The sequence below is a fragment of the Pseudorasbora parva genome, chromosome 4, assembly GCF_024679245.1.
Source record: "Pseudorasbora parva isolate DD20220531a chromosome 4, ASM2467924v1, whole genome shotgun sequence".
NCBI lineage: Eukaryota > Metazoa > Chordata > Actinopteri > Cypriniformes > Gobionidae > Pseudorasbora > Pseudorasbora parva.
Window position 1 is genome coordinate 20,218,578 of NC_090175.1, and position 14,751 is coordinate 20,233,328.

At 40.6% G+C, this 14,751-nt stretch overlaps 1 protein-coding gene across 1 annotated transcript in view; it reads left to right on the forward strand.

Annotated features, from left to right (window-relative positions):
- The window catches only part of p2rx3b (purinergic receptor P2X, ligand-gated ion channel, 3b), a 49,447-nt gene extending 39,417 nt beyond the window's left edge, over positions 1–10,030 (forward strand). Inside the window, exon 12 of the mRNA XM_067441222.1 lies at positions 9,612–10,030. Within this exon, the coding sequence (XP_067297323.1) occupies positions 9,612–9,740 (129 nt within the window). The 3' untranslated portion in view covers positions 9,741–10,030. The remainder of the gene's footprint in view (positions 1–9,611) is intronic.
- The last annotated feature ends 4,721 nt before the right edge of the window (positions 10,031–14,751 follow it).

The following is a 14,751-nucleotide window of genomic DNA, read 5'->3' on the forward strand; positions in this document are numbered from 1 at the left end:
TTTTCAAGAATCCCCCGCAAAGTCCCTCTGTTAAAAAAAAGGCATGTGCAGAAGAGGTTACAATTTGCCAAAGAACACATCAACTGGCCTAAAGAGAAATGGAGGAACATTTTGTGGACTGATGAGAGTAAAATTGTTCTTTTTGGGTCCAAGGGCCACAGGCAGTTTGTGAGACGACCCCCAAACTCTGAATTCAAGACACAGTACACAGTGAAGACAGTGAAGCATGGAGGTGCAAGCATCATGATATGGGCATGTTTCTCCTACTATGGTGTTGGGCCTATTTATCGCATACCAGGGATCATGGATCAGTTTGCATATGTTAAAATATTTGAAGAGGTCATGTTGCCCTATGCTGAAGAGGACATGCCCTTGAAACGGTTGTTTCAACAAGACAATGACCCAAAACACACTAGTAAACGGGCAAAGTCTTGGTTCCAAACCAACAAAATGAATGTTATGGAGTGGCCAGCCCAATCTCCAGACCTTAATCCAATTGAGAACTTGTGGGGTGATATCAAAAATGCTGTTTCTGAAGCAAAACCAAGAAATGTGAATGAATTGTGGAATGTTGTTAAAGAATCATGGAGTGGAATAACAGCTGAGAGGTGCCACAAGTTGGTTGACTCCATGCCACACAGATGTCAAGCAGTTTTAAAAAACTGTGGTCATACAACTAAATATTAGTTTAGTGATTCACAGGATTGCTAAATCCCAGAAGAAAAAATGTTTGTACAAAATAGTTTTGAGTTTGTACAGTCAAAGGTAGACACTGCTATTTTTTTGAACACACACCTTTCAACTAATTGCCCAATTGCACAGCCTTAAGAGCGTGCATATCATGAATGCTGGGTCTTGTTTGTTTTCTGACAATCTACTGAACCTACTGGTAACTTGTTTGCCACGTAGCAATAAAAAATATACTAAAAACCTTGATTATTCAGGTTAGTCACATTGTACTGCTATTATTTTGAACAAGACTGTATATATCGCTCATTTCCAAGAGTTAAAGGACTCTGTAAGCGCATGCGTAGCTACTAATAAGCTAGGCAGAGCGGCTCTGTCTCTGTATTCAGCATTCAGCGCTAAAAGGTGTCGAATTTCAACTGCACTATATCAGTAATTTGGTGTATTTTCCTATATAATGGCACATTTCATTCTTACTATTTACTGTATTAACCATTGTATTTAAATATTCCTTGTGGAGATTACTGTTCCCATTTATTGGGATTGCTGTTATTTGTCATTGTTATTTTGTACTTATTTCTCTTTTATCTTCCAAATGTAGAAAACCACACACACATGCAAAGAAGAATTTATTCAATGTACTGAGTTGTGGTGACAATAAATGGGTTATTCCCGTACACCTGATCTTCTGTGTTAAACGTCTCTCACCGGACGCTCTGTAGTGGGTCTGTTATCAACCGGCAAATTCACATCAGGAGAGCTTCTAATAGCCATCCTTTTTACATGGTCCTTCGAGCCGGAGACAGATTTACTATAGAAAATGTCACAGTATGAAGAAGATGAGCCGATCGTGCGTGTCAGGAGGAAGACAGCCCTCCCCGTGCGATATGAAGAATATGACCTCAGCGGCTTCACTCTCCCAAGACTGTTTCCTCAACCCATGTCACCACAATCTCAGTTTCATCCTACAGTGCCTCCTAGCCCAGAACCAGAGGAAGGTGCAGCTGGTATCACTCAACCATCACTACTGCGCAAAGAGCTTGAAAGTCCTCAACAGTGGTCTGAAGATGAACCATGGGAAACCAGCATACTCCAGCATGAGAATAGGGATCTACGCATTGCCATGATAATCTGATACAGACTTTGCAGACGGTGCAGCACGAAAGGGACACGTTTCAACAGTCTACAGATCAGTATTCACAAGAACTTTCTCAGTTGAAACGACAGATGCAGCAGCTACAGATCCAACTGGAGCAGCGACAGCCTGTAGAGCAGTCTTCTCCTCCTGTCCCTCCTATACGACCTAAACCTGCGCCACGCAGTTTTCTGAGAACGCAACAGAGGGATAAGAGCTTTGCACCAGTGCCAGCATCACGATTCATGCCTATTGAGTCAGATCAGCCCAGGCACTGTGCTGAGTCTTTTCTAGCTCCAATAGCAGTACCCAGAGCAAAGCAACATCCTCCCCACCATATGTCACATTCTGATCATGCCAAATGGGGTGCTACAAGGGAGGAAAAGACTTATTACTCCAGAGTTGAGGAGCCCTATAGACAAAATCGTTATGCATCATATGAGCCAGAGAATGAAGCCCCTCTACTCTTTGAATCTGCCCAACGCTCTTACCTGCCATGCAGAACATCCAGCCCAGTCCCTCCTGAGCTAGCGCAGATGTACCGTGGTCCGACCCCCACAATTCCAGACTTTGTACATCCGAACCCTAGGGAATTCTCACGGCTCAAGATAGCCCTGGAGAACATTCTCCCTGCAATTGCCACGGAAAGGTTTAAATTCCAAATACTCACTGACCACCTTAAACTAGAGGAGGCCCTGCTTATTGCTGACTCTTACAGTCATTCACAACAACCATTCACAAGGACCATGGCAACACTGGATCAGCAATATGGTCAGCCTCATCAGCTCGCATTGCAACGTATAGCAGAGATCATGGATGGTCCAAACATAGCCAGTGGGGACATTAAAGCTTTCCGACTTTTCGCCCTCAGAGTTCGTTCCCTTGTTGGTATGCTAGAGCAACTAGGAAGGAAAGGCACCTTTGAGTTGCAGTGTGGCTCTCATGTCTCCAGGCTCATAGGAAAACTGCCACATGAACTTCGGTCAAGTTTTCGACGCTTTGCACATCCAGTACGATATCTGGACATTTGGATATCCAGTACGAACACGAGATGTGATCAGAGACACTAAGCCCTTCGCTAAAGGTGCCACCGTCCTGTTTGGCACAGATAAAGCACCTCCACCGACAAAGATGACTTCGTCCACCGACAAACCTACTTCAACTCCATACTGCCCTTACTCTGACCATCATAAACACTCCCTCAACAATTTCAACAACTTTAAGCAGCTTACAGTTGAGCAGAAACTAAACTTGATAAAGGACTGCAACAGATGCTGGCATTGTGGGAGGAATCATCAGGTTTCAGAGTGCAATCTGAAAATGCGTTGCAAACAGTGTAACGGCCGCCACCTACTGGTCCTTCATGGCATCAATCTCAAGAGTGCAGTCATCCCAAAGCCTCCCCCACATGAAGGCACTTCAGCTAATGCCTGCCTCCTGAATACTATGAACGAGATACTTCTCATTCGTAAGCCTCCTGAGGATATTACAGGATGATTGGAAGAGATGGTAAAGGGGAACGAGAGAGCTTCACTTCGATAGGAGTGAGGAGTTGATTATACTTGTGTGATAGTATAAAGTAAAGTCGCTGATGGCATCGTTACGGTTAACGGTAGAAGGCAGCGCATTGAAGCGTACTCAAGAAAGGGGGCCCCGGTGGGCATTTAGTGCGGTCACTACCCCTACAGGAGTACGTCCCTGGAACGGTGTGTGAGTCCAGTAGGCATCGCAAACCTGCGCTATCTCTTCCATCTCAGATAAGGGGATCCCCGAACTTAGAGTTTAGAAATTAGTGAATCAGGCAGTCAGGGAATAAAATATTAGTTATTAGTTAAACAAAATAAAAATAGATTCAGGAGTTGTTTGCCAGGGATGCATCTGGAACGATCCCGAGTAAAATATAAATTGTGACCCAAATTGGCACGGACCAGTATGTGTGACGTTTTCGTACAAGTGTCCTTTGCAGTTTCATCACGCAGAAGCCACAGCTGTGTTGGGTAAAGATCGCCGCCTCCATCTCTTGCTGTTTCGGTGAGTATGAACTTTGACTAACATATGGCTGATAATTGTGAGATGATCAGTAACTTGATCAGTCTTGATAATATGTTGAAATGAAAGAGAGCAAATGCTGTAACTAGCGTTGCTCTGAAGCCCTCACTTAAAAGAAATTTGCAGAACATTTTAATAAAAAAAAAATTTAAACATGGCAGCAAGGTTTTAATTCAGACTGAAAAGTTAAATAGCAACTTGACTGGCTACAAACAAAGAGTGCTTAATAATGAATTTGTAGAATGGGTGGGGTTTAACCCCTGAAAGAAAAATCCCAGAAGATTACTGAGGGATGGTATAGTCTGATTGCCAAACGTAATAAATTGTCTGAAATTACTGGTGTAGCGACTCAGGCGAATCAAACACACAATCGCCAGTTACATTTAACAAATATGTTTTGAAAGTTGTGCTCACTAGCATACCTTCCCCCAACACAACAGAGGGAGATTCTTCAGTCACCCTGGAAACCATCTGATAAGGTGTTTTATGGCCGGAAAGAATGTGGCCACAGAGCTTTTGACACAGAGACACAGAGCTTTTGCCTCAAATTATAGACAAACCATCTATAAATGAACATGCACCCCAGGACATTATATGTAAACACATAACTGTCTTGTAAAATGTTTATTCTGTATGGTATTTTGGCATCTTTTTGTCTTTGTCTTAACAAAGTACTAGTTCAGATAACCTCATATATGTCATGTCTCCTATCAAATTAATGCTCACTTCACGACTTACACTTCCATGTATATCACTTATTCAGAAAATGCAGTGTGTGTTTGTTGCATTAATTATAGTATGAAGACTCAGAGACCCACTGAGTCGAACCTTCAAACAAAGAGCTATAAATTCTGCTGAGGAATTTCCCGCCGGGAAATCCCAACACTCTCATTGGTTAAGTCTAACCCTGGAGGGTGGGACTATTTCCAGACCTTAAAAGACCAGTGAAGACAAGCTCTTCCCCCTCTTCCTCTCTCTCTTCTCTCTCTGGCTGAACCAACACGTCATCGGGGCTGGCACTTAAGCCATGCCACCAATGCAGGCCCTCCAAGCAGGCCTCATCTCTTCCAAAAATCTTCTCTTCTACAATCCGATCTTCAAGAACACGAAGCATCGCTAAAGCAAACAGCCGCTTCCCTCCCAACCTCGGAAAGGACCGCCGGACCGCCGGACACGCAGACACACATGCACACAAGCGAGAAGCCAAAACGAAACCAAAAAGAATGCAAGTATTCTATTTCTTACTGCTGTAAAGAGGGTGTGTTATTCTCCCGTTGGGATAAATTAACTCCGTGAAGGTCGTATGTGGTGAACTGAAGGAAAGTTGTTTCTTACCCTCCCCCACTCTCTTTGTCTCTCTCTCTCTCCCTCTCTTTGTCTCTCTCTCTCTCTTTTATCTCTCTCTAACTTCAGTCTATTCATTATTCTCTTTTATGTATTCTTTCGTTAATATCTATACTTCTACTCTCTTGATGCATATTTAGTATGTACTTTCTGTGTGAATTGTAGTGTTATTTTTAGTCTGTGTTTATTAAACCTTCAAAAGACATTTAATGAGTTGAATCTGTTATTCTGCCACATACACAAAGTCAATGAAACTTGCGATCTAAACGTTACCTAACTGCTTATGCTACTATGTTAGTAAAGTAAACTGTATGACCATTTGAAATATTGAACTTATCCTGATCAGTAAAGTTAATGTTTCTCATGCGCTCGAAAAGCAGTAATCCATTATTGAGAATTGATTTGAAAAGTCTATAACTAATTTGCAGGACAAACTTAGTAGGATAATTTCAAGCAATTTCATAAAGGGTTACTTGTATTTAATTAAACGATTTTCCCTATCGGAAAATTTTAATACGTAATGAACAACTGGCAAATCATATTCATAAATTCATGAATATTGAATATTAAATCCCTTTTGAGTTAATTATTCCCCGAGACATTAAACTCATGAGTCGTTGTTGTTACACTGGAATTGAGTTGTAGTCTGAAAAAAGGGCTTGAGATTGTTTTTGAAAAAGCGAAAACACCAAAATGTGTGAGCAGCCAGTCTTATCTGCCCCCTCCCCTCTCGCGCGCTCTTCTCTTCTCTGACTGTCCGAGCGAGTGCCGCTTTAGGCTCCGCCTTACTGACTGGGAACTAGACTGAAACATGCCAGTTGCTGAAGGACAGAGAGTTTTAATTGTGGTCAGCAGGGCCATTTTGTATGTAACTGTAACTTCCCACCCATAAAGTGTAGTAATGGTGGCAAATCAGCCCATCAGATTAAATTTTGCAGATGAAACAAAGTAAGAAAGTAACAAAGAAGTGGCTTACACTCTGTCTAACAAAATAATGAAATATGAATATAAGGTCTTAAGTAATTATTTTTGAAGGAAAGATCTATGAAAATTAATTAAAATTATGAGGTAAAATTAAAGACATGAACTGAAAAACGTGAGGCAAGAAAATGTATAAATAGTAACGTAGAAGTTTAAATGACAAATTTATGAAAAAGGTTGTTCCTGTTACTCTAACTCTTGAAAAATTCAACAACAAAAAAAAATAATAATGTTAATTTGCCTAAATGTTGGTAAAAAACATTTTTATAAGATAAATTGGCGTTAATATTTTAAAAACCCTAGATTGTTGGTGTTTTGGTTTAAAAAAGTTAAGCTGGTACAGAGCTATAGTTAAATAATATGCTACTATGTAACACAGTTGCCTAGACAAACGATACAACAGAACAATAGCAGACATAATGTGATTTTCATTAATGAACCTTCAACAGTGAGCTATTACTCACTAAAAATTAAAACTAAATAATAAATAAATAATAATAAATAAAGTAAGAACTCACCCATTGTGCAGCTCTTCTGTCAGAAGTCGATTCAAAATCGAGCTCGCGCGTATAGAATGTGCGCGTCCGGTGTGTGACCCCCTTGAGGGATCGGGGGTGCGATATTTCCCCCAGGGGCAAAAAAGTAGCCGAAAAGTGCCATTGACTTAACATTGCGAAAACTTTGACTACTCGTAGCTCCGACCGAGGATTTCGAAAACACTCGTTCCTTATACGAAATTTGAAGAGGCCGACAGGATCTCTCAGAACATACATCTTAATGGGGTATAAGTATTACCCCTGGGGCAATAGAGCTCCCCAAAATTTGCTAAATTTCCCATAGACTTATAATGGTGAGGGTCGCCCTATTAAACGCATGTTTCTCCTACAACTTTAAATCGCATAGGAATTTTGTATTGACCATAGCTCTGGTTTACAGAGTCACAGACACAAGGGGGTGGGCTCAATCTACTCAGACAACAAATCACTATCTCAGGGTCATGGTGACGCTATTAAGCCACGCCCTAGCAACCATTTAGAGCTCCCTAGCAAACGATCCCATAGACTTCCATTGAAAGAGATCAAAGGGATATCTTTGAATAGAAGTGTCATAGAAACATAAGGGTGGGTTTGTTTGACTCAGGGCATCAACAGCCAATCACAAATCACCTTCAACACTTCCTAGCCACGCCCTAGCAACCACTATAGAGGACCCTAGCAATCCAAATCCACAGTGGATATCTTCACATCTGAATGTCATAAAGGAATGGGGGTTTGTTTATATCACTCATACTGGCAAGGAGTTTTTGGGGTATCATTATGGGATGCTACCAAGCCACTCCATAGCAACCAAACAGAGTAGCCTAGCAACCGTTTATCAAGACCTATATCTCTGCATCAGAACTTATCTGAATGTCATAGAAGAATGGGGGTTGGTTTATATCATTCATACTGGCAAGGAGCTTTTGGGGTATCATTATGGGATGGTGCCAAGCCACTCCATAGCAACCAAACAAAGTACCATAGCAACTGTTTAGCAAGAAGGACAGCAGAAGGGAAAGGCTGTCTCCAATCAGAGGATGGCCCACTGGATAGTGGATGCCATTGTCTTGGCGTATGAGTCCCAAAACGTGCCCTGCCCGCTCGGGATTAGGGCCCACTCCACCAGGGGTGTAGCCTCTTCCTGGGTGCTGGCTCGTGGTGCCTTGCTGACAGATATCTGTAGGGCTGCGGGCGACCCCCAAAACGTTCGCTAGATTTTATAGCCTATGTTTAGAACTGGTATCTTCCGGTGTACTCACTTCTCATAGTCGGTAGCACCGGAGTGCCCGTTCTAGTGTAGGCTTGCTGCGCCACTCCCTTCCTCATGGAACGGATATGTGCGCTTATATGCTCCAGTCGAATTCCCCAGTATGGCGAACCCTGTCGAGTCCTCCGCAACCCGCGCCAGTCAGACGTGGCGCACCGTCTGACGCCAGGTCTAACACTCATATGCATTGTGGAACTTGTGTTAGGCTGGGTCCCATATGTGTATTCTCCATGTTACGGCTCCCTACGGAGAGCCCGTGTCTTTCCCTCGGCAGAGCTCAGTGCGGTGACTGTCCCCCGCCCAACAGGGCCGGGGCCACCTCTGGGACACCCGTATGTTGTACTGCCTACGACCAGTCCATACGTGTAATTTCCACATGGCATCCCCTTTCGGGGTAGTGTGGCTTCCGCAGCGGCCTCCAGAGGCACGCTTTCCCAGTGTTATCCAATAGTCCACTTATTGGGTCTTGTGGGATGGCAGTGTGACTCTCCCTGCAGGAATTTCCCCGCCCGTTTAGACGGGGTCCGAGGGACTCCCGCAGGGCGCTGGAAGTGGTAGTAACTGTGACGTTTGCCATAGGGATCCCAATTCGTCGGTATGACGTACGTCGTACTGACCAACTGAAAGGGAACGTCTCGGTTACGTATGTAACCCTTTTTCCCTGAAGGAGGGTACGGAGACATACGTCCCATCGCCACAGTTGCTGTACCATCACTGCAGTTCGGCTCCTCAGTGAAAAAAAACACTTTATACCCACACAGCGGGGTGGGGTGCGATATGCAAAGCATGCACGCCAATGTTCATTGGCCCGTTTTCTATATCTCGAAGCTGATAGGGGCTCCCAGAACTGATCCCAATTCGTCGGTACAACGTACGTCTCCATACATATAGGTAACCGAGACGTTTAACATAATTCAAGTTGAAATAACTTAAACATCCATGTCGATTATACTGAAAAATGTCAGGCTTTTACTTTTTTTACAGTGTAGTAAGAAAGATGACTTGATTGACTGAGCAATTGAGCAGACAAATCAAGACTAAGTTAGAACCATCCAGCCCGAATTCCAGGCACATTTCACTGACTCTGACTGTATTACCCTTTTAATAGATGCAAGCACAGTCAGTAGCGCTTGGTTTATACTTCTTGTGTACTTAAATGTGTGTACCTTACTTCTTACGCTGTTTCCTAATAGTTTATAGAACAGTTACTCTGAGTCGTCTCTGTCATTTCAAAGAATACTAGTGCGAGCATGTGAAGTATAAACACCTCTCCAAACGGAAGAGGTGCGTGCACAGTCAGCAGAGGCTCATTCTGCGGAGCCAGCTTTATATTATGGATGCATATTCGTAATGTGTTCATTTATTATTGTTCATGTTTCATGTTGTTCATGTCATATTGTTTAAGTAGACAAAACTGACACTTTTTCTTTATTTTAGGGTACAGTGCTTTGTGATATAATTCTGCTGAACTTCTTAAAAGGAGCTGACGAAGCTCGACGGCAAAGAAATTTGAAGAGGTTTGCATTTAAGCAAGTCGCCAACAACATTACATCTATCCAGTTATGATGGCAATGAATGCCTAACTGACTCTCTCTCGCTCTGTTTCTAGGTATCAGAAGCACATATTCAGAACGCTAGTTCATTGTACAGGACTAGGGACCAGAGCCAGCAGTCAATCAAACCTGATGAGAAGTTCTCAACTGACTCCGGAGCATTTTCCATTGAACGTTATAGTTAATAGTGCCCACTGCAGCACTTGGGAAGGATTCCAAAAAAATTATTAGAATTTTGTCAATAAATCTTCGCACTTCATAACAGTAATAATCGTTTTATTTTATTTACATTTTTTCACTAAACCTTGAACCTTTCACATAGAATAGTACATTTACATTTAGCTTATCCATTAATAATATTTTATAATCATCTTCAAATCAAATTAAACTCAAAGTGTATTATTTGTCTGACTGATCAAATATCTAAAACATTGCTATTTTTTTGTAAATACTAAAATTCTGCTATATGCTTACAGTTTTAGCATGGCCTTTACACAACTATTCATTAGTTAAAAATATTAAATAATTAATCTGATTGTTTAGTAGCATTTTTTTTTTAGTAGTTTGTTTAGTAGACTGATTACTGATATAAATTGTTCTTATTTGAAGTAATGATTTATAAAACCAACTGACAAGCTATCACTATCAATTACTAAAAAAAAATGATTTAAAAGTAAAATAAGGTCTCTGGTTAACTTTATTGAATAAGACTGCTGAGTAAGTATTACGGTTTAAAAGAAAAAAGTGAAAAGTAGAATTTGGAAAAAGAAAAAAAAACGTTTTACCAATATGTGTGTGTAACTCAAAAGGGAAACTTAAATATACAAGAAACAGTGGTTGGTCTGCCCTTTAGCGACAGTACAACTGCAGCACAGTTATCTCATCTCAGCGCTCAATCCCCACACGATACAATGATGATACAGTTATTCACCGTTCCAACGTGGCCATCAGCCTATTAAAGTACTGCAGCAATAAGTGTTTGACCCACTTCCCAGACAGAGTGTAAAAACTTCAAGTCAGCCTCAATGAAAAGGAGGCTGTACGTCAAGCACAACTTCCGAAACAAACAAATCACGCCATGTGTCTCTGCAACTACTATTTATGCTTCCTTAATCATGTGACAAAGCACCTGCACCTGAAACTCATTACTGGCTAGTCTCCTCCCACATAAAGTTGGCATGAAACTAAGTGAATTTTGAATTCTAACCAAGTTAGAAGTTAGAATAGTTTATTCTTTCCAATTGTGACGTGTATTTGAGTGAAATTGCGTCTCGAACAAGACAAAGTGTTTGACAGGACTTGGATATGTCCATCGGAATTGGTGTTGGATATTTGGATGGTTGTGGTTTGCTACTGCTGCAAAAATAATAATGTACAAGTATAAATAATTTATAATAAATACTGCAATATTTATAGTGTGGATTTCAATGCATTTAATGGTGACTTTATTACAATTACAATTTAATGAAACTGCTCTGCATGAGACGTGATTCAATCAGGCTTCAGTAGGTGTGTTCGACTTAAAGGTGCCCTAGAATGAAAAATTGAATTAACCTTGCCATAGTGAAAAAATAAGAGTTCAGTACATGGACTGTACATGGACCGTGTACATGGACCGTATTTTCCGGACTATAAGTCGCTCCGGAGTATAAGTCGCATCAGTCAAAAAATGCGTCATGAAGAGGAAAAAAAAAAACATATATAAGTCGCCAGCGGCATAGCACCAAATTTTGGGCCCTGGGTACAAATCATCTTGCTGGGCCCCTGTACCAAATACCATAGTGATACCAATGGGTGGGGTATTGCATTTTTATCATAAAAAAACACTTAACACTTAAACGAAATAAGCCATACTCTGATTGATATATATGTATGTATAGAAAACTGACTTCTAAGGGCCCCCCCTGTCTTGGGCCCTGGATACTCGGTACCCTTTATCCCCCCAGTTTGTAATTTGCAGATTAGGACTTTCGTTATGGGGGCATTTTGTTTGTTTTCAGTCTTTCTAAGCTGTTAATATTTCAGTTAACAGTTTTTTCAGTTAATTTTTTTCAGAGGTAGGCTACAGGAGCAGCATAGAGCGCCCTCTCGCGGCTATATGTTTATTCTTGTCAGTCATTATGAATTAAATTTGATATATAAGTCGCACCTGACTATAGGACCAGCCAAACTATGAAAAAGAATGTGACTTATAGTCCGGAAAATACGGCAAGTCTCAAACACCATTGCCTCCTCCTTCATATGTAAATCTTGTGAATCAAAAACACCACAGAAAAATAAGTGCTTCTCGACATAAACCCAACCGTGATGCAAGCGTTGGGGATCATTTATATGCACGCCCCCAACATTTGCATCTGTCCAAACATTGTCAGGTGAAACTGACGGTAACTGGGACTGCAGATAAACAAAGACGTATAGCAAAAACGGCAACTCTCATGGACACACGTCATGTTCAGGCTATACATTTATATGTTTACATATACATATATGGTGAAGGGGACGCGAGGACTTTTCATGTGTCAACAGTCATGGTTCAGGTTTATTATAATCGGATACCACAAAAATGTATTTCAAAATTGTTTGTTTGTTCAGGCCATTTCAAGCAAGCTTCGCTCAGCATCTTAAACTGAAGAAAGGGGCAACTGTTTTCCTGTAAGCAGTAAGTAGTGATTTATCCACTTATTGAGCTGTTTAAACAATTTCTGATTACATTGAAAGTTTCTTAGAGAGACAGCATTGTCTAGATGACACAAGATGCTTACAGTAACAATAGGAAACTCCAAGTACCATACAAAACTAAATAGTGTGTCTAATGACAAAGGTTAATATTATTTTGTATTACAAAATACAAATCGTTCACTCTATCCTTCTAGCAAACATCACCTTTTCCACCATATAAGTTAAAACGACAGTCATTTGACAAGAATATTCATTTTGTAAAAATATAAGTTATATATTTATATTTTTGAGAATTGATGTATAGGCCTATGATGTTTTTGCATACTTTCAGAGTACATCACAGTCACTGCGTAACGTTAGCCTACATTGTGACTAACGTTATATAAACATGAAATATCGTTGATGAAAAAAGACAAGTCTAAAATGTAGACTGTATGATACTTTAAGCAGAACATCTCAAATGGAGATTGCTGAAATGCAGCCTACTTGTTTATTGGTGTTTTCAGTTCACCGGCGCGTGCGAGAGAGAGCTTGTTTGCATATGGTTGCCAGATTGGACATGTTTTGGTAAAACACCGGACAGTATACGGGTTTCTTTTCACAGAAAAGCTCTGTTTGGGGATTTAAATTACTGAAATCTGGCAAACCGTAAGCTCTTTCTCGTGGATGATCTGATCCATTTGAGATGTTCTGCTTAAACGTGCAGTATGCAACTTTTGGCCACTAGGGGTCACTCATTCAAAATAATAACAACAGACGTACATTGATGACGTCGGGAAAGTGCGTGGGCTCATGGGAGTTGTTGTCATTATTGCCACTGTCAACCAGCGAATCTGGCATCTCCAGCAGAAAACATGTTCACTGACAAGGTAATTGTTATATTACATCTCTATTATTGTTAAGTTTAGTTACGGCTTTTCACTTTGTATAATGTCAATCTAATGAAATAGCAGCGAGCTACCGTTACTTAAACTTATCAGTAACGTTAGCTAATGTGTGAGACAGAATGTTATGTGGGCGGTCGCTATGTCAACATACCTATAAGTTGGTAGGCTATATTGACATATTAACCGCGCATCATAATTTGAGTTACTCAAATTATAGATATGTTGACATGGCATCCGCGATTGTCGAACATTCTGTATATCAACTGTTCAATAAGAGAATAAATTTCAATTTAGTTTATCATTACCAACATAAAACATAGTAAATGAGAGAACCAGCACCAGCAATACGTTGTTCATTGGAACACGCGCTGTGTCGCTCCCCACGTTCATCAATCATTCTAATAAACATTTATTTTTGGAACTCAGAGATATATGAATAAGTAGATCATTATTAAATCGATATTATATGTAGCTAGTATTAACATATAATAAAAGTGACGGTCACCTTGTGGCATATTACCTTATGAAGCTAACGTTACTTTCTCCAGCTACATGTAAAACCAATAATAGCTAGTCCGTCTGCGTTTTACACATGACATCATCGTGTCACCAAATATACTATCAGTTTTAAAAAGTCTCAGTTTCAGTCTCCAAAAACACAGAATCCGCCTGTTTGAAAAGCCGATGCAATACAAAATGTATACGTATTCAGCTAAACGCGTCTCAATGTGGTCAAGATCGCTATGCAATATGCAAACATACAGCATGTTATGATTATATGATTATTATGTTAGCTGAATGGTTACTTAAATTACCTGTTTATTAAAACGAAAGCGAGATCAGCATATCTCTCTGCAGTCCGAGCTTGTCACGAAGATTTCGCCATCTTTCAAAGGCTTCTCCAAGGTTTGCACGTCTTTTGCTTCTTCTACTGTCCCAAAATCTTCTCGGGTCATTTTTTTTCACCCGTACGTTTGCGCTTTGTTGAGCTGGCAAAACGTACAGGCAGTCATGATCCATTATCATACAGACTTTTTTATACGGGTGTTCCCCTTATACTGTCAGTGTTCCTCTTTGAGTTTGGCGGTTCCGCCGAGTTCCGCAGGAAGCAAGACGCAAACGTGGATATGACGTGAAAGACGGGCGACATAACGGAAATAAAGACACGGTCCGTGTCTTCGAATTAAAATATTAATTTCTCTGGATTTAGAAGTTAATTGGAACTGTCGGGATAATGTAAACACACAACTTTAAAAAATATATAACATAGATATAGTGATCTTTTATATTTTTAATGCTGAAACATTACATATTGTGCCTTTAAAGTGTCATTTAGTCTGTCTATGTTCTCTGTCTGTCAGGACTCACGAGCCGCTTTACTGAACAACTGAACTGCAGTGTGCTGTGAGCTGCTGAAATAAGCCAATCAGAGCAGAGCTCAACATTAATATTCATGACTCTTCCAAAAAAGGCAAAAAGAGATCCTTACATCCTAGGAACAATTTCTAGGGTTGTAAATGGACCTGTAAAACTGTGTCTGGACAATTTTTCCCTTAAATAAGCCACATACCCTCTATGAAGATATCAGAGAACAATTTAACATATTGTTTCAAATCATTCTAGGGCACCT